The 21,065-nt window shown below is 41.5% G+C and overlaps 1 protein-coding gene across 3 annotated transcripts in view; it reads left to right on the top strand.

The window, feature by feature from the left end:
- Nucleotides 1–21,065, top strand: part of cfap65 (cilia and flagella associated protein 65) — a 168,231-nt gene that overhangs the window by 134,319 nt on the left and 12,847 nt on the right. For all 3 annotated transcript variants that reach the window (XM_048534726.2, XM_059647681.1, XM_059647680.1), the window contains 4 exons: nt 2,387–2,539; nt 6,307–6,996; nt 9,094–9,228; nt 18,571–18,642. In XM_048534726.2, coding sequence (XP_048390683.2) covers nt 2,387–2,539; nt 6,307–6,996; nt 9,094–9,228; nt 18,571–18,642 — 1,050 coding nt within the window. The remainder of the gene's footprint in view (nt 1–2,386; nt 2,540–6,306; nt 6,997–9,093; nt 9,229–18,570; nt 18,643–21,065) is intronic.

Below are 21,065 nucleotides of genomic sequence, written 5' to 3'. Positions count from 1 at the left end.
AATAGGATTATTTTGTAATGTTAAGTCATGGTAAAGGTTGATTGTGGCCAGGAATTTTAACTTCCACAACTGAGGTCCATACACAGCATATGTGACTACAGATGTCTTAAACCTGCACTAAGAGATTGTCTGTTTAACGCTCGAGCCCTTTCAATAAATTTACCTTTTTCACTCTGAGTGTGATTGCAGTTTTTTTCCCATTTTGATTGTGCATTTGTGGTTAGGATGAGGATGGAAGGCAACAAAGTTAGTGCTTGATGTATAGGAGTTGGGATGTCATTTTGCAGTTGTACAGGACATTGGTGAGGCCACTTTTTGAGCACTGCGTACATTTCTGGTGACCATACTAATAGGAAGGATGTCATTAAATTGGATAGGGAACAGAAAAGATTTAAAAGAATATTACCAGGACTGGAGGGTTTGAGTAATAAGGAGAGGCTGAACAGGCTGGGACTTCTTTTCCCTGAAGGAGAAGAGGATGAGGGAGAACTTTATAGATAAGGTGAATAGCAAAAGTCTTTCTCGAGGACATAGGTTTAAATGGAGAAAGGTTTAAAAGGGACCAGGGGGTGGTACGTACATGAAATGAACTGCCAAAGGAAGTCACAGAGGCAGGTACAGTTACAATATTTAAAAGAAATTTGGACAGGTACATGAATAGGAACGTTTAGAGGGATATGGGCCAAATGCAGGCAAATAGGACTAGTTTAGTTTGGGAAAGCTGGTTGACATGGACGAGTTGGACCAAAGGGTCTGCTTCCTGTGACTTGACAGAATGAGTTGTAGGCTCAGTCTGTCAGTCTCGGTCAAGTCTTCATGTTCCTTTCTGCTTTGCCCTCCCTGTCAACCCAATGGCTTTGATCTTCTCCATATTTCCTCCCAACCTATTTATTTAACTGCTCATCTTCCTACTTTACTCGCTGAGCCCCAGACATGCAGCTTAATCATCCAAACATCGTAATGCACTGTTTTGCTATTGAAGCTCCGGTGCTGGTGACTATTGATGACCTACCCCGCTCCCATTTGCAATACCCTTCCCCTCCCATGTTCTATTTTTTCCACCTTGATAATCATTATCTCCTCTGCATCCCAGCATGCTGCCTCCAATCCTGACTTCCTCAACTTGCCGACTGCAGCAGTGGCTCTTGATAATGTTCAGGAAACAAAACCCCTGAAACAAAACCATTCTCCATCCTGCCCCAAAGAAATTTGGAAAGATAGCCCTGCCTGTTGAGTGACTAGACCCCTCACTGTTCTTTGTGCAGCTCCTTGATTGACTAACAACTAATACCCACACTTATTGCATAGGATCTGTAAGACTGACTGTGGCCCACTCCCCAGGCTGCAGTGGACCTGCGACTCTGGATTTCCCAAGCAGCTGACAGACAATATCCAAGTGCCTGGGCTGAGATTAAACGATTTCTTTGATTTACTGTAAAAGTTGTACCCATAGACTTGACTGAAGATTACACCCCTTAGACTTTGAGACATTGCCATTTGGTGGAAGCACATTCATTATATTTGCTGTGTAAGTTGCTGGTGCGTGATACAAGTATGATATTGATACAGCATTGGGTGTGTCTTCCAACAACATGTCCACTCCTTCAATAGCCTACAGCTGGCATGTATGACAAACTGTCCGGCTTAGTGTCTGCACTGAAGGCAATGCAAGAGAAAGAATTGTTAGCCTGTAAGTTCTGAATAATGACGCAAAGCATAAAAAGCCAAGGCATGACAGAAATGCTGTGACCGTCTAACTATGTACAAAGTGAGTTGGCACTAAAAGAACACGCTAAGAGACCTGAGATGCACCGTGCTCCAATCCATGAGATGTCTCAGTGTACCAAGTGGCCTGGCAGCAGCATTGCTGTAAAAGGTGGTGGCACGCACAACATGTAATATTGAATTAGTGAACTATATTCTCAGTGAACCAAAAGGTGGATGGTGAGGTGAGGTGCTTAGATGATGCCAACCCCTGTGGATAGGGGTTGTCGGCAGTCTGCGATCTTGGGGACTGCTGGCAAAGATGGGGGGCCAGGGGAAGAAATAGCCCATCATGTCCATTCTGTCATTCAATGAAACCATGATTCCCTAGGTAATTTGACATCTCAGCCTTGAATATAATGATGCAACCTCAACTGTCCTGTGTGGTAAAGCATTCCACAGACTGGCCACCCTCTTAGAGAAAAAGATCCTTTTGATATCTGTCTTAAATGAATGACTCCTTACTCTGAGGTAATGTTCTCTGGTCCTATTATCTCCCACAAGAGGAAGCAATTTCTTCATACCTGGGAGCACTAACTTGTGAATAGATGCTTCAGAAGACAAATTGCATGGTGTTTTTGCAGTAATAACAGTGACATTGCATTGCTTTCTGGTTTGGTAGAAACCTTGTATCAGAACCACTGTCATCTAGTTCACAACCCGGATGCAAGGAGAAAACATGTGGAAAGTCGGAGAATAATTCAGCTGATTGCCTCTTATCTGCCTCAAAAGAAGACTGGAAGCTTGTAACTGATATCATCACAGCAGTTCTGAGGTAATTATGATTGTTTTAATGACATGGACTTTGAGGATGAGTTTTCATTGAACGGTACCATTGGGCTCCTTTCCTCACTCAGTCCTGTCTTTCAAGGATTTCCATTGATACAAAGCCAAGTTGATGTCACCTAATTACTACAACAATAGTCTCTGTAAAGTCATCAAATGCACAATTGCTGTTTTGGGCCACAGCTTCCAGAGAATTGTTCCTTTAAATTATTTTGTCGGGAAAGTCTTAACAAGAAAAATGGCAGGAAAACGAAATGTTCGGGGAAGACTTTAATCCCCTCTCGCCCCCAGAAAACACATAGAATAGACTTAATTTCCATGTTCAATATCCTCTTCATCCCTGCCCTGCCAATCTGCAGAATTCCTTTTTTTAAAGGAAGTGGGATTGGAGTTGATCAAACAACCCACTTCCAAGAAGCATGTTAGTATTTAAGCATTATAATGAGATTACATGTTAGTATTTAAGCATTATAATGAGACTACATGCTTTATATTTAATCTTTATATCAGATTTAACTTTGCTCGATCTTGTTTCTCAGGCCCATGGAAGGCATTTTTACATAGATAACAAAGTGTGAAGCTGGATGAACACAGCAGGCCAAGCAGCATCCCAGGAGCACAAAAGCTGATGTTTCGGGCCTAGACCCTTCATCAGAGAGGGGGATGGGGAGAGGGTTCTGGAATAAATAGGGAGAGAGGGGGAGGCAGACCGAAGATGGAGAGAAAAGAAGATAGGTGGGGAGGTAGGGAGGGGATAGGTCAGTCCAGGGATTACAAGAGAGTTGCATCTGCAGTTCCTATTATCTCTGATATCTCCAGCATTTGCAGTTCCCATTATCTCTGATATCTCCAGCATTTTTACATCAACTGCTTGTGGTCTTTGAGGATTAGGACTGATTCCTGCTGACTCCCAAAGCTAACCGGCCCGCATTTTAATCCCACCAGGACCAAGGAACAGCAACTTTTGCACTAGAAATTTGTAATGTCTGCAATGATTCTTCGCAATTCTTACAAATACACCGTAGAAAGCATCCTATCTGGGTATATCATGTGGTGGTATGGCAAATGGTCTTCCTAAGACTGCAAGAAACTACACATAGTTGTGGTCACAGCCCAGTTCTTAACGCAATCCAGCCTTCAATCCATTGAATCCATTCATACTTTCTACTACCTCAAGAAAGCAACCAACATAATCAAAGACCCTTCCCACCCTGATTTTACTCTCTTCCATCCTCTTCTGTTAGGTAGAAGATATAAAAGCTTAAATACACGTCCAAACATATTCAAGAACAGCTTCATCCCCACTGTTATCAGACTTTTGAACAGACTTCTCAAATGTTAATTCTGATCTTTTTCTGCACCTTCTCTGCAGCTGTAACACTGTATTCTGCACTCTGTTCTGCCACACCGATGCAGTTTGTATAGTATAATTTGCCTGTATAATATACAAAACAACCCTTTTCATAGTATCTCGGTACATCATCATCATCATCATCATCATCATCATCGAATCCCTACAGTGTGGAAGCAGGCCTTTTGGCCCAACAAGTCCACACCTCAGAGCATCCCACCCAGGCCCATCCCCGGCAACCGATCTAATCTACACATCTTGATCACTATGGGCAATTTAGCATGGCCAATCACCTAAGCTCCACGTCTTTGGACTGCGGCAGGAAACCAGACTACATGTGACAACAAAAAAAAGTCAATTGTTTTTATTCATGCTAACTAAGCTATAAGTTTCCTACTAGCACTTGACTTGTGATCTCTCCTGGAGTAGTGCTGGCCCAACAGGGATTCGAATCTGTCATTTCACTTGGATTTCCATCTGAAAAATTGCTTGGAAAACTGCTCACAAAGTTCGTTGCAGTAAATATTGGGACCATTAGATGACATGTTGCTGCAATGGAGTGGGGTAGATTGTCCAGCAACTTCTGTCAATCCATAACTTACAGTGAATCTCCTTCTAACAAGTAGCCAAATAATTCTCATGTTGATAATAGTGATCTCCAAATTCTGCTATTCATCAACTTAAGGTCATCCAAAGATTTTCTGCCTGTATCGTATGTTGTAGCAAATCCCATTTTACTTAACTCTCGTGCTTGCTGACCTATATTTGCTTCTGGTGAAGTAATGCCTTAATTTTAAAATGTTCACACTTGTTTTCAATTCCATTCCTAGCTTCACTGCTCTCGATATCTGTAATGTTCTCCAGTCCCACAATCCTCCAAAACATCCTCACTTGTCCACTTCTGGCCTCATGGGCATCTCCAAATTTAGCCATTCCCATGCCTCCACCTGCATGAGCATTAAGCTCCGGAATTCTGTCCTCCTTTGAGACAGTCCTTAGAACCTGCTTAGTTTTTGGCCATCTCATCTAATAGCTCCTCATGTGCCATGGTGTCAAACTTTGATTTATAATGCTTCTGTGAAGGAGCTTGAGATATCTTATTATGTTAAAGGCACTGTCTAAATATAAATTTTTCATAAGTCATAAAATATTGAGACTTCAAATATCAACCAGGGAAATTGTCAGTTTATTAAGACCATAAGACATAGGAGTGGAAGTAAGGCCATTTGGCCCATCAAGTCCACTCCACCATTTAAATCATGGCTGATAGGCATTTCAACTCCACTTCCCTGCACTCTCCCCATAGCCCTTGATTCCTTGTGAGATCAAGAATTTGTCGATCTCTGCCTTGAAGGCATCTAATGTCCCAGCCTCCACTGCACTCCGCAGCAATGAATTCCACAAGCCCACCACTCTCTGGCTGAAGAAATGTCATCTCATTTCTGTTTTAAATTTACCCCCTCTAATTTTAAGGCTGTGCCCACGGGTCCTAGTCTCCCCGCCTAATGGAAACAACTTCCTAGCGTCCACCCCTTCTAAGCCATACATTATCTTGTAAGTTTCTATGAGATCTCCCCTCAACCTTCTAAACTCTAATGAGTACAATCCCAGGATCCTTAGCTGTTCATCATACGTTAAACCTAGCATTCCAGGGATCATCCGTGTGAATCTCTGCTGGACACGCTCCAGGGCTAGTATGTCCTTCCTAAGGTGTGGGGCCCAAAATTGGACACAGTATTCTAAATGGGGCCTAACTAGAGCTTTATAAAGCCTCAGAAGTACATCGCTGCTTTTACATTCCAACCCTCTTGAGATAAACAACAACATTACATTCGCTTTCTTAATCACGGACTCTACCTGCAAGTTAACTTTTAGAGAATCCTGGACCAACACTCCCAGACCCCTTTGTACTTCTGCTTTACAAATTTTCTCACCATTTAGAAAATAGTCCATGCCTGTATTCTTTTTTCTAAAGTGCAAAACCTCACATTTACTCACATTGAATTTCATCAGCCATTTCCTGGACCACTCTCCTAAAACTGTCTAAATCTTTCTGCAGCTTCCCCACCTCTTCAGTGCTACCTGCCTGTCCACCTATCTTCGTATCATCGGCAAACTTCGCCGGAATGCCCCCAGTCCCTTCATCCAGATCATTAATATATAAGGTGAACAGCTGCGGCCCCAACACTGAACCTTGTAGGACACCACTCGTCACCGGTTGCCATTCTGAAAAAGAGCCTTTTATCCCAACTCTCTGCCTTCTGTCAGACAGCCAATCCTGAATCCAAGCCACCTTGAACACCATGGGCCATCACTTTGCTCAGCAGCCTCTGTTTATTTATTGTATTATGCAACTTCTAAGAGCTAATTAAAACCTATTATGTTTTTGTTTTGTTTAATCTAAGGTGTCTGCAGGAAGACAGTCACTTTCAGCGTGTACTGGTTGAAGGAACTGCTGAGCCCATCCCATATTACAGACAATTCTGGAGTGAGGAAGGTGAAGAGTTGGCTCTGAAGAGCAATGAGCTTGCAAAAGCTCAGGATGCAGACGCTTCCCAGGTTCAAGAATCGGACAATATCCAACCTATAGAAATCAAAAAAGAGCAGATCTCATCTATACCAGTGGTTTCTGATGCTGGTGGGGTTCAGGAGCCAGACAATACTCAAACAACAGATGCTGACAGAGAATTGACATTGACTGTGACAAAGCACAGAGACTCTGGTCAGGATCAGGATGCGGACAACAGCCAACGAAATGAAGGTGAAGGAGAGGAGGCCTCGACTGTAGCTGACAGCTCAGATAATGATCTGAGCCAGGAACTGGAAAATGCCCAACAGACAGAAACCGAAGATGAGTTGGCCTCGAATATACCACGGAGTTCCGATGGTGTTCAAGGCCAAGAACTCGATGACGTCCAACCAACGGAAGCCGAAGAGGACGTGAACTCGATGACATCAGCAATTCCTGATGCAAATCAGAGCTTGGAGCAAGCTGGATATGAAACAGAGGAAGACTGGCTGACTGAAGAAATGCAAGCGTCATTGAGTGCCATTCGCATGGAGGAGCAGCTTGCGCGGAGGCAAAATCTGAAAAGGTGAATGACACTGTAAAGGAGAAACTACGTATTATATAATAGGCATTGGTAAGCCTTTTCCTATTTCTGCAACCTTCTTCAACCTTATGATCTTGTTGATGCTTCCAGGCCTGCTGAATTGCATCAGCATTTTCTCTGTTCGATAGCCTGGCATGCTGTGGTTCAGGGCATTATATTCCAGCGCAATGGTATCAATGTGGATTTCACCAGCTTCAAAATCTCCCCTCCCCCATTTCATTCCAAAACCAGCCCAGCTCATGCCCCATCCCCCGCCTAACCTGTTCTTCCTCTCACCTATCCCCTCCTCCCACCTCAAACCACACCTCTATTTCCTACCTAACCACATCCCACCCCCTTGACCTGTCTGTCCTCCCTGCACTGACCTATCCCCTCCCTACCTCCCCACCTATACCCTCCTCTCCATCTATCTTCTCCTTTATCCATCTTCAGTCCGCCTCCCCTTCTCTCCCTATTTATCTCAGAATCCTCTCCCCATCCCCCTTTTCTGATGAAGGGTCTAGGCCCAAAACATCAGCTTTTGTGCTCCTAAGATGCTGCTTGGCCTGCTGTGTTCATCCAGCCCCACACTTTGTTATCAGGGCATTAGCATTGCTGCTTTTCGTTTAGAAGTGCATGTGTTCAAGATCTACTCCAGAGACCTGAACATAAAAATCTACGAGGACCTATGATGCAGTACTAACAAGTCAGAGCATCATTTGACCTCAAAGATTTTGTGGCATAGTTTTGAAGACAGGCTATTCATAGAGTCCTGTTCGATATTTATCTCAATTATCATGCTTAAAGCAAACATTATCTGGTTATTATCACATCACTGTTCATTGGAGCTTGCTATGTCTATAATAGCTGCTACATTTCCTACATATAACAGTGATAATATTTCAAAATTATTTCATTGGCTGTTATGCTCTTTGGGATTGAGATTTTGAAAGGTGCTTTATAACATTTTGCTTTCTTCTTTCATTCTCCAAAATCTCCTCCAGTTCTGGCCTTGTCTGGACATTTTGATGAGAACTGAGCCTTGTCCTGACTGGGCTGTCTGCTGACATTTCCTTCCTAAACCTCTTCACTTAGCGGTCTCTCTCTTCTCTTTTAAGACTCTTTTTAAGCTTACCACTTTGACTAAACTTCTGGCCATCCTAAGATCTCCTCATATAGTTAGAATTTTACAGTTCAGAAGTAGGCCATTCGACCCATTGTGTCTATAATGACTTCCAAAAGAGCTACCCAGCTTGTCAAATTCTTTAGCCTTATCTGCATAGCCCTCTAACTTTATCACTTTTAAATATATATCCTGCTCTCTCTTAAAACTACTCAGAGTTGTTAGGTTTTGGAATGCACTGCCTATGGAATCTACCACCACCACTTTCCTAGGCAGTGCATTTCAAAACCTAACAACTCTGAGTAAAAGCTTTGTCTTCATTTCATTCCGAGCTCTGTTGCTGACAATTTTGAAATTGTGACACCTTTAGTCATTGACCTCCAACTAGTAGAAACAGAACATCCTTCTTTACCCCATAATTTTGAACACCTCAATAAAGTCACTTCTTAATCTTCTCTGTTCCAAGAAGAATAAGCCCAAACTCCAGAATCTTTCCTTGCATCTAAAATCTCTCATGCCTGGTATCATTCTCCATTGAACTCTCTCCAGCACTTTAATATTCTTCCTTAAGTAAGGTGCCCGGAACTGAACACAGTATTTCAAATGTGTCAACTCTTGTGTAGTAAACTCCTGTGAGGCATCTCAGTAGTTTTACAATTTCAAAGGTGCCTCATAAATACAAGTTCTTGTGGAGGACTGGGTGATCAGTACAAACATGCTAGATGGTTACTTAAAATCAGTATCCAGGAGATGCAGGCATTTACCGTTTGGATGGTGTGCAGACTCGGGGTTTAACCTGGGAGATCAGTAATGTAACATTCTGTTTCAAATACAGGCAGACTGTTGTATTTCTGATTGACACAGATTTATATATTCATTGTAATTATTTTAATAGCAGCTTTTAGAATAATCTTACATAACCAATTGGGGTGTTTGATAACCTCTTATCCCTCCCAATCACCCTTATCTGTATCCAGAATCCCGGAGTTCTGTGACTTCTTGGAATCAATTCTGGAGAATACACTGCAGAACATATTGATAGAAGCCAGTCGTGGGGAGGTCGTCCTGACAGCTCGACCCAGGGTAATCAGTCTGCCTCCTGTAACGTCCAGGTAAAACTCAGGGGTCAGGGAGTGAAATTATAAATTTTGGCAGTTGCTTGACACTGGCCACTTGTGCGATTATCCACATGCTACATGTTTGCCATGTTTCACCAACACTCTGTTCCTCTGATGGATCGTTTGGTAAATACTTTAGAAAATGTGGTACCCTTGGGTGGTGACAATCGGGGGTTTTGGCTGTGGGGAATGCTGGTGCAGAAGATTTTGTCGGTATTCAAGGGAAGAAATTGTAAAGGAATGACATGACAGAGGTTCCTTTATTAAAGTTTAATGAGGTTGAGTGGTGTAAACCTAGAGCAGATGTCAATTTTGAAGAGTCCTTAACCAGCGATGAAATGCTTTGGTGAACGCCAAGAGTGAAATAAGGATTTCAGGAGAAACATCTCACGGGGAATAACTAGAGTATAGAATTTGTCTTATACAGAGTAACTTAAGCTAGACTAGCACAGATGGATGTCTGTGGGAGGGCACTTGGTTGGAGTATAAATACTGGCATGGGTTGGGTAAGCTTTTTACTTATAATATATATTGACTATAATATGACATAACCCAAGCATATTATGTATTCTTTCATTTGGTCGTGGGAGGTGAGCATTTCTGGAAAAGTCAGCATTTATTGCACATCTTAATTGCCTCGGAAATGGTGATTGTGAGGTGTCGTCTTCAAGCATGATGATCATGCAGCCACTGTGCTCTTTGGGAGCGAGTTCCAGGGTCTTAGCCCAGTGACAGCAGGGTGGTGTGTTTCTTGAAGGAGAACTGCAGGCGTTGCATATGAGAAAATCTGTTTTCTGAATTTGCCAAATTGCCAAGGTTTGTGTCTATGGGATGTTACAAATATTGAAATATTTAATTAGTAATAGGAGTTTTATTATTTTGTTAAGTTATTATTTCTTGTGTTGTATTTTAACTATCGTGTTTGAATAAATTATGTCTTGCTTAACATCGAGTAGTCTGACCGGTTGAATTGCACCTGGAACACACCGCTCTACATTTGTCTATAAATGAGAAAAAGTTAGGTCTAGGCTACCTTCTTAAAACATTTTGAGGGTGTCTGGTCTGGTCCATAACAAACTGGGGCCTCTTGTCAAGATCAAAATCTCTAATTCCAGTTTTGGTTGGGATTATTGGACTCAAAGGTAGCGAGTGGTAAGTATTAATATCTTTTGTTTTGGGTGTTGAATTCAGTTGGTTTATACAGGGTGCCCCTTATTTAGTAATGGCTCTTTCAATCATTATGAGTTTTCTGGGTGGAAGAAGTCGCTTTGGAGGTTTTACAGAAAGTGAGCAAGGCAAAGCTTTGGAATTGGCAGACAAGCTGGAGTTGGGGTTGCTTTTGTCCATGCAAAAATGGAAGGTAATTGCAGCAATAGCTCGACATTTACAATTGCCAGAAACATCACTGGAATCTTTGAAAGTGCCTAAAATTCATTTACAAATGAAGCAGCGTGAATTAGAGGCAAAAGAAAAAGAAAGGATAGCCCTGGTAGAAGAAAACAATAAGGCAAGAATAGCCCTAGCAGAAGAAATGCAGAAAGGCAGAGAGTTTGAACTTCAGCAGTTCATGACTAGAGATGAATGTCAATTTGAAAGGGCTGCGGTGAATGTAAAAGGTAGGCTTAGTGAGAAAGATAGTGATGACGAACAAACCTATTATAACCAAAGGACTGGCGGGGATCTGTTAAATATGTCCCAACATTGCCTAAATTCGATGAGAAGGATATTAAAGCCTTTTTCATTTAATTTGAGAAAGTGGCTAAACAAATGAAATGGCTGGTGACCACATGGGAATTGTTGATCCAGGTAAAGTTGGTAGGTAGAGCTAGTGAGGTATTCACAGCACTATCAGAGAAGGTATCTGGGGAGTATGAGGAGGTAAAGAAAGCCAAATTAAGACCATATGAGCTAGTGCCAGAAACTTACAGACAAAGTTTCAGAAATCTAAGGAGGTAAAACATACTTTTCTGATGAAGGGTCTAGGCCTGAAACGTCAGCTTTTGTGCTCCTAAGATGCTGCGTGGCCTGCTATGTCCATCCAGCTCCAGCCTTTGTTATCTCGGATTCTCCAGCATCTGCAGTTCCCATTATCTCTGAGGTAAAATGTACATTGAGTTTGAAAGGGTCAAACAACATATTTTTGATAGGTGATAAGGGCATTGAAAGTAGATCAAACATATAAACGCTCTTAGAGAGACAATTATTTTGGAGGAGTTCAAAAATTCACTTCCTGAAATGGTGAGAACTTACGTGGAAGAGTGGAGATTTAGAATTGCAAAACTAGCAGCAGAAATGGTAGATGATTATTGGTTGGTTTATAAATCAAAGTTTGGCTTCCGACATCAATTGTCGAAGTGTTACTCAAATTTTTTTACTAGATACGAACTACCTACGGAGATACAATCAGATCAAGGTGAAATTCTACATTAATATTATTCAAGAAAGTTATGGATAGCTTGAGAATAAAACAATTCAAATCCATTGAGTACCATCCAGAATTCCAAGGAGCATTACAATGTTGGCATCAACTTTAAAGACCATTTTGAGGGCTTATATTCAAAGAATTAGGATAAAGGAAACCCATTTGTACTTTTTGAAATTTGGGATGTACCATATGGATCTACCAAATTCTGTCCATCTGAATGAGTTTTTGGGCATGAGGTGAGAGGACCACTGAAATTAATTGAGGAGAAAATGGTGAGTCGGAGTTTAGAGACCACACATTTGGAGTGTGTGTCAAATTGTAGGCAAGGATTAAACAAAACGAGTGAGTTGGCTCGACAGCGTTTTAAAATAACACAGCATGTGATGGAACAGGAAGCAAACAAGAAATCAAAAATTTGCAGTTTTGCTAGTGGAGACAAATTTTTAGTGTTACTTCGAGTGCTCTGACAACCTTTAAAAACAATACCTGAAAGAGCAAAACGAATTTCGGCTTTTGTGACACTGAATGGATCGTATCAATTTAAAGTCATGCCATTTGGTATGCTGTGCCAGCACATTTCAAAGACTAACCAATAAAATCACTTCTGAATTACCAAACTGTGTGGTGTACATCAATGGAGGACGCTAGTGGACAGTAAGGAGGTAGTAACTAAAGCCTGTAAGGAACTAGATAATGAAGTCAGTGTGACTAAGGGGAAGAGTAGGCAGAGAGCAGATGATGAATGCAAGGGACAGATAGTCTGAGGTGCATTTGTTTTAATGTAAGCAGTGTAGTAGGTAAGGTAGATTAACTTAGTGCTTAGATTAGTACCTGGGAGTATGATGTTATTGTTATTATTGAGACTTGGTTGAGGGAACGGCAAGATTGGCGACTAAATATCCCAGGATATAGATGCTTCAGGCGGGATAAAGAGGGAGGTAAAAGGGGTGGAGGAGTTACATTACTGGTCAAAGAGGATATCACAGCTGTGCTGAAGGAGGGCACTATGGAGGACTTGAGCAGTGAGGCAATATGGGCAGAGCTCAGAAATAGGAAGGGTGCAGTAACAGTGTTGGGGCTGTACTACAGGCCTCCAACAGCGAGCATGAGATAGAGGCACAATAATGTAGACAGATTATGGAAAGATGTAGGAGCAACAGGGTGGTGGTGATGGGAGATTTTAATTTTCCCAACATTGACTGGGATTCACTTAGCGTTAGGGGTTCAGATGGAGCAGAATTTGTCAGAGCATCCAGGAGGGTTTTCTTGATCAGTATGTAAATAGTCCAACTTGGGAAGGGGCCATACTGGACCTGGGGTTGGGGAATAATTCCAGCCAGGTGGTTGAAGTTTCAGTAGGGCATTACTTTGGGAATAGTGATCACAATTCTGTAAGTTTTAGAATACTGATAGACAAAGATGAGAGTGGTCCTAAAGGAAGAGTGCTGAATTGGGGGAAGGTCAACTATAGCAAAATTTGACAGGAGCTTGGGAGTGTGGATTGGGAGCAGCTGTTTGAGGGTAAATCCACATTTGATATGTGGGAGGCTTTTAAAGAGAGGTTGATTAGAGTACAGGACAGACATGACCTTGTGAAAATGAGGGATAAAAAGGGAAAAATTAGGGAACCATAGATGACAGGTGAAATTGTGGGACTAGCAAAGAGGAAAAAGGAAGCATACATAAGGTCTTGACAACTGAAAACAGACGAAGCTTTGTAAGAATATTGGGAAAGTAGGACCAATCTGAAACGAGGAATTAAGAGAGCTAAAAGGGGTCATGAAATATCTTTAGCAAACAGAGTTAAGGAAAATCCCAAAGCCTTTTATTCATACATAAGGAGCAAGAGGGTAAGTAGAGAAAGGGTTGGCCCACTCAGGGACAAAGGAGGGAAGTTATCCGAGGAGTCAGAGAAAATGAGTGAGATTCTTCATGAGTACTTTGCATCAGTATTCACTGAGGAGAGGAACATAAAGGATGTTGAGGTTAGGGATAGATATTTTATTACTCTAGGTCAAGTCGGCATAAGGAGGGGGGAGGTGTTGAGTATCCTAAAAGGCATTAGGGTGGTCAAGTCCTCAGGTCCAGATGGGATCTATCCCAGGTTTTTCAGGGAAGCGAGAGAGGAAGTAGCTGGGGCCTTAACAGATATCTTTGCATCTGTTAAGGATGCAAAGATCCTTAAGCATGGGTGAGGTCCCAGAAGACTAGAGAATTGCTAATGTTGTCCCCTTGTTTAAGAAGGGTAGCAAGGATAATCCAGATAATTATAGACAGGTGAGCCTGATGTCAGTGGTGGGGAAGGTGCTGGAGAAGATACTGAGGGATAGGATCTATTCCCATTTGGAAGAAGATGGGCTTCTTAGTGATACGCAGCACGGTTTTATTCAGGGAAGGACATGTCTTACCAACTTGATAGAATTCTTTGAGGAAGTGACAAAGTTGATAGATGACGGAAGGGCTGTGGATGTCACGTACATGGACTTTAGTAAGGGGTTTAATAAGGTCCCCATGGTAGGCTGATGGAGAAAGTGAAGTCGCATTGGGTCCAGGGTGTACTAGCTGGATGGATAAAGAACTGGTTGGGCAACAGGAGACAGAGAATTGTAGTGGAAGGGAGTTTCTCAAAATGGAGGACTGTGACCAGTGGCGTTCCACAGGGATCTGTGTTGGGACCACTGTTATTTGTGATATATATAAATGATCTGGAAGAAGGTATAAATGGTCTGATTAGCATGTTTGCAGATGACACTAAGATTGGTGGAATAGCAGATAATGAAGGGGATTGTCGGAGAATGGAGCAAAATATAGATAGATTGGAGAGTTGGGCAGAGAAATGGCAGATGGAGTTCAATCCAGCAAATGCAAGGTGATGCATTTTGGAAGATCCAATTCAAGAGCAAACTATGTCGTAAATGGAAAAGCCCTAGGGAAGACTGATACACTGTTTGGCTGTTCAGGTCCATTGTACCCTTAAGGTGACAACGCAAGTGAATAGAGTGGTCAGGAAGGCATACGGCATGCTTTCATTCATTGGACGGGGTATTGAGTACAAGAGTTGGCAGTTCATGTTACAGTTGTATTGGACTTTGGTTCGACCACATTTGGAGTACTGTGTACAATTCTGGTCACACATAACCAAAAGGATGTGGATGCTTTGCAGAGGGTGCAGTGGAGGTTCACCAGCATGTTGCCTGATATGGAGGGCGCTAGTTATGAAGAGAGGTTGAGTAGATTAGGATTATTTACATTAGAAAGACAGAGATTGAGGGGGGACCTGATTGAAGCCTACAAAATCATGAGAGGTATACACAGGGTGGATAGCAAGAAGCTTTTTCCCAGAGTGGGTATTCAATTACTAGTGGTCATGAGTTCAAAGTAAGAGGAGGAAGGTTTATGGGAGATATGCGTGGAAAGTTCTTTACACAGTGGGGTGGTGGGTGCCTGGAACATGCTGCCAGCAGAGGTGGTAGAGGCGGGCACGATAGCGTCATTTAAGATGTATCTAGACAGATACATGAATTGGCAGGGAGCAGAGGGATACAGATTCTTGGAAAATAGGCGACAGGTTTAGATAGAGGATCTGGATCGGTGCAGGCTTGGAGGGCCGAAGGGTCTGTTCCTGTGCTGTAATTTTCTGTATTCTTTGTTCTTTGATGACCTGGTGATTTTTAGTCACACATGGAAGGAACATTTGCAGCATCTGTCAGGATTGTTTGATCAACTTCTGGAGGCGGGTGGTAAAGCTGGCTAAGGGTGCGTTTGCAAAAACCCAAGTCACATTCCTGGTCCATGTTATCGGATAGGGACAGATGGCCTCACAGAATCTGAAAACACAAATTATTGGGGGGTTTCCCATACCACTGAAGAGGGCATAACTATGATTCCTGGGATTGAGTTTTTTTTTCTAACTTGTTCCAAATTTTAGCCGTGTGGTTGTTCCACTGACTGACTTATTGAAGAAATGTAGAAATTTCAGTGGACAGAGGAGTGTCAGCAGGTATTTGGCAGCCAGAAAGCTGTGTTAACCGCTGTCCCAGCCGCATATAATTACACAAAGTCATACAAGCTGGGCTGGCTATCGATGCGAGTGATGTGGGTATCAGTGCTGTAGTCTTGCAAGAAGACGAAGAGGAGATAGAAAGTCCTATTGGGTATTTTTCCAGAAAATTGAATGATTGTCAACAGATATAATCCATGATTGAGAAGGAAACCGAGAGCCAGGTGTTGATGTTACAACTTTCAACATTTAAAATGCCAGTAATTTGTCTGAGCTAATTGTATATACTGATTGTATACCCTTAAAAGATTTTGGAGAAATTTAAGGGCAAAAATTCCAAACTATTTAGATGGAGCTTCTTATTGTGACCATTCAATTTGAAAATGATTGATGTGGCAGGACGAAAGAATGTAATTGCCTACGAGTTGTCACAACTTTAATGAAGAAAGATGGAGGTGTTTAGTTGCAGGAATAAACAGCCTGAAATAGACTGCAGTAATGAATGTTGAATGTTTAGAGTCATTGTGATGTATCTGTATTGTAATGTACTGATAGAGTAAGACTAAGGGTTTTTAAAAAATGAAGCCATCTTTGAATATTGATGGTTTTCTTTCGGGGGGTAGGTGTGATGTTGCTGTGGCTTTAAGAAGTATATTTTATCCTGGCTTCTTTTCAGAGAGAGATGAGAGGTTCTGATTAACCTGTGGTAAGGTAAACAGCTGGTGATTGGATTTTTTAAAAGTTGGCACAATAGAAGCAGCCTGGATGAGAGTGACCAGCTCTCTCAGACCAGGATTTCTAGGTTTATTTTAGCTTTTGGATTCAGCAGAAGCTGCTGGAGTCTTGAAAAAGTAGAAGCTATTTCTGCCTCTCTTGGTTACAGCTAAAAGCCAGGGTTTCTGTTCCTGCTGTGGGTGTTGCATATACCAAGATCTAATTTCTGAATTTGACTTTTTGCCAGGTGGTGTGTTTATGGGATGTTGTTATATTGGAACAGTTAATTAACAATAGTTACTGTAGCTATTATTCTGTTAAGATTTCCAGTAGAGCTAAGTTATTGTAAGTTCTTCATTCTTTCATTGCATTTTACTGTGGTGTTTGAATAAATTGTTTTGCTTAATGTTGAATTGCACCTGGATCACAGAACTTTACATTTGCCTTTAAAATAAGAAAAGGCTAAAGTCCTAACTGCCTTCTTAAAATATTTCGAGGGGGTCTGGTCTAATCTATGACAATGGTGAGTGTCTTGAAGGTAAACATGCAAGTGGTGGTGATTCGACTGTCCTGGATTCGCCCGATTGGGGAAACCCCATCAAATCTCCATAGAATTTGTTTTCCCTTCGATCAGACCATCTCTCACTCATTTGAAACCCAGGGATCATAAGCCTAGTTTATTCAGCCTGTCCTCATAAGTCTTTCCAGGTATTCCCCACCTTGAAGAAGTTCCGATGTTCTCCTCAGTGGGATTTCTGCTTTAATCTTTTGGCCTGCTCACCTTCATTGTTTAGCCTGTCCTCTCCCACGTTTGTCAATACTCGCTTTCACAACCACATCTCCTTTTTGATTATTTTCAGGTCTGCCTTACCCCACATGGATTCCAATTAGAGCTCCATGCTTCATGTTTCAAAAATACCGAGGATTACAGGTATCTCTGGGACATACAGCACTCCTCAGGCAGCTCTCTTGAGCTCCACTCTCAGTACCAAATGTGCTACATGCACACACAATCACACCACTCAGTCTGTCCTGACCTCTATTCCCATTTCAATCTTAGTCATTCTTTGGTTTAAGAAGAGACTTTTTCTTTTCCTTTCAGATGTTAGCTCCAAAAACTCTTGAATATCAATGCCCCTCTGGATTCCTTCTCTCCTCCTCTTCCCTCCATCTCCATCTCTCCTCCTTGGTCAACTTCTTGCTGTATATTCAGTATACCCCCTGACCTGACCCTCTCTGATGCTGAGCAATGTGTGCTCAGCAAAAGTCTTGATTTTATCCCTTGCTGCTCCCACCTCAATGCATTTTTGGCATGACCTTATGTTGAATTCTTCTTCCGTCATCATCATCTCCGTGCCCACCTCTCTGGATAGGAATCCTTTACCTGCTACACAGAACCTTTTTACCCATCTCCAATACTCCCCCTCCACCTGGTTCCCTCCCTGTGGTCTTTCATCTGCATTTGCTCACCTCATTGAGAACTGCTAACGTGACATTGGCCACTTTAATTTCCCTGCTTCCCTCCCCCACTCTAACCTTCTCAACTTTCTGTATTCCATGCTCTCAAGTCTAACCCTGACTTTGTTATCAGTCCTGCTGATAAGGGGGCAAGTTGACCTCTGCCTTGCAGAAGGTGAATGTAACTCTTAGACATCTCCTTCTACCTGAGTTCCAAGATTTTATTTCCAGCACAATCACTGACCTCATCTCCTCTGGAGATTTCTCCTCCACAGCCTTCTACCTCATAGTCCCTTAACCATGCCTGTTTCTACCCAAAATTGACAGTTCTGAAAAAGATTCATCATGAACTTGAGATGTTAACATTGTTTCTCTTTCCACAGATGCTGCAGACCTACTCACTTGCTCCAGTACTTTTTGTTTTTATTTCAGATTTTCAGCAGTAAGTTGTTTATTATACATGTGGGCCAATCCCCTAAACCAATCTAGTGAAATTCTGTGCACTCCCTCTAAGGCAAGTATCCTTCTTGGCTTAACAACTGAATCTGCACAAGGTGTGACCTCACCAATATCCTGTCCTTCAGCAAAGACATCAGTGGTAGATCTGATCATCGATAAGAAATTAACTCTGAGTCAAAATAGGCTCCACGTCTCAGTCACATAACAAACTATATGAAGAAACATGTGATATTTTAAGACTAAAATTTAACAATAATCTTTAGCTTTGTCTGACTTTTAGAACTACTTTGGAGCCTTTTAGCATCCAAGATATTTCACCGAGTAAGGAAGAATTGGATCGCAGCATCCCAACGTATGTAATGATGCTTCACAATTTTTTTAATGAATTTTGCAAATGTGTGATTAGCAGAAGTGACAGTTTGTTGAATTATGAAAATTGTGTTGAGGAGAAAGCCATTTGTCCTATCATGCCTGTGCTGTGCCCTTCAATTGGATCTACTTGGTTTAACCCTATGAGCCTATTAACCATCTAATGCTGCTGTGTGGAACATTAGGTTTGGGGTTAGAAACAACCACATAAAATGCTGGAAAAAACCAACAGTTATGAGGAAGAGTCATACTGGACTTGAAACTCTTGTTTCACTCATTAATTCTGTTCTTCTCTCCATAGATGTGGTGAGACCTGCTGAGTTTTTCCAGCAATCTCCGAATATGTTTCAAATTTCCATCATCCATAGTATTTGAGAGTTAGGGTTAGGTTTGCTTGTTGCCTTGCAAGTTTGTAACTATGCCTGTTTTAACTTCTGCTTTGGCTACAGGAACAAGGCTCATGCTCCACACCCTTACTCTTGGGATGAGGACTATTGAGGATCAACCCTTTACTCTGATTCCCAACTCTTAACTCCACCTGTGCATCCTCTGTTTGCAAAGTTAACCCAAAATTCTATGGTTAATTGGATCTAAGATTTTTTTAAAAAGTACTCAAAGCTCCCTAAGCATAGTATTAAAAGATTGATCCCAACCAAATGTTGACCCTTGAAATCACAATTTGTGAATAGGAGGGAAATCCTGGCTATGCATCCCCAGTAAATACAAGAACAATGATGTCAATAGCTTGACAATGTTAGCTAAGGATCCAGACAAATCATTCATTAATAATGATTTATTGACAGTAAAACCGTGACTACTAATTAAATTGAAGCTTTCTATAGAGGGATAATTCATGTTGATATGTATCAATTCACTCGGAGTCCATTTGTTATGCAACAAGTACTTCCCAGAAGGAGAAAACAGTGAAACTTGTGAATGACACATACTAGTCTGACTTGGCTTGTATACCTGAAAATGGAGCTCTGACATGACTAGTACATTCATTTCCCAAGTATTACTGGATTTTCAATTTCTTTCCATTCCATGACAGGAACGTTTCCCACTTGTACTGCATGCCATCACATGTGTAGAAAGGACTTGTAAGTTCATGCTCAAACTGTTTGACCATGTTATGAACACATGTTCCTTGGTTATCAGGTCATGGGGGAAAACAAACCCAGTGCTTCTGGCTCAGAGGTAGGGATGTAACCACTGTGCTATGAGACGTGAATAAATAATTCATAGATATAAGTAATTATAGACATGGTTACCTTGCAGTTTTACTAAAAAGTAAGTCATGGATATAATCCTTTAATAAAGTCCATAACAAAAGCTATAACATCCTGTTCTGAGGACGGGTCACTGGGCCTGAAATGTTAACTCTGATTTTTTTCTTTCACTGATGCTGCCAGACCTGCTGAGCTTTTCCAGCAACTTCTGTTTTTGTTCCAGTAACAGCGGTTCAGTGTGTGTGCAGTTTAGCATTAATCAGATTGCTGGCTGTTGGACTTAATTGTAATTAACGTTCGTAATTGCTGTAACCTGGTAAGACTGATGTAGAATTAAATTTCTTAGCCGGCTGCCAAATGAGCAACATTGGATAGTTATTGTACTGGATAGCTTAGAGTCTTACATAGGAAGAGGAGTCAGCCTTTTGGCCACTCAAATTTATTTCGCTATTCAAAGAGATTATGGCTGATCTGTCACCTAACTCTACATACCTGCCTTTGGGGTCTATACCCTTAATACCTTTGCTGAGCAAACTTTTACACGTATTTAAAATTAATAACTGATATAATGTCAACTGCCATTCGTGGAAGAGCATTCCAAACCTCCACCACTTTGTGTGTACAAACATGCTGGACAATTACACCATTTTCAGAGCTTATACTATGTTGTCCTGGTAAGCAGTGTGTCAAGTTGATTCACTTCCACTTTTGCAATTCCATGTTAGTTTCTAAATGGTGGACAGAAGGAATCCTTTTTCTGGATAGTGTCATCTGTGTCACTCATGTCTTTGTTACCAACTGAATCAATCGTCCAACCAAATTCTTTAATCCACAGCTTTCTTGATCTTGTGACACTTGTGCGATTTGCTGTCACAATGATCTGTGCTTCTGGCTGTCTGTGTGGCCATCTAGTCCTACTTATATAACCCTTTCCTTTCTGTCCTGAATATGCATTATGCCAATAAATGTACCCTTATTGGTAAATATTACAGAACTGGACAAAGTGCGTGTCTAACAAGACAAATAAAAGCAAAGGTAAATAACTTGTTGATAGATATGAACAGCACTCTTTATGGATCCTAAATTTGCAAAGTCCCTCTCTGTACGGTTGATCAGTCTACATGAAAATTGTTCCACAGGGTTCATTTCTTTTAGTGTCAATCAGTTATATGACCAT

Source organism: Stegostoma tigrinum, chromosome 7 (assembly GCF_030684315.1).
Source record: "Stegostoma tigrinum isolate sSteTig4 chromosome 7, sSteTig4.hap1, whole genome shotgun sequence".
Lineage (NCBI taxonomy): Eukaryota > Metazoa > Chordata > Chondrichthyes > Orectolobiformes > Stegostomatidae > Stegostoma > Stegostoma tigrinum.
This window is presented reverse-complemented; position numbering and strand designations above follow the sequence as displayed.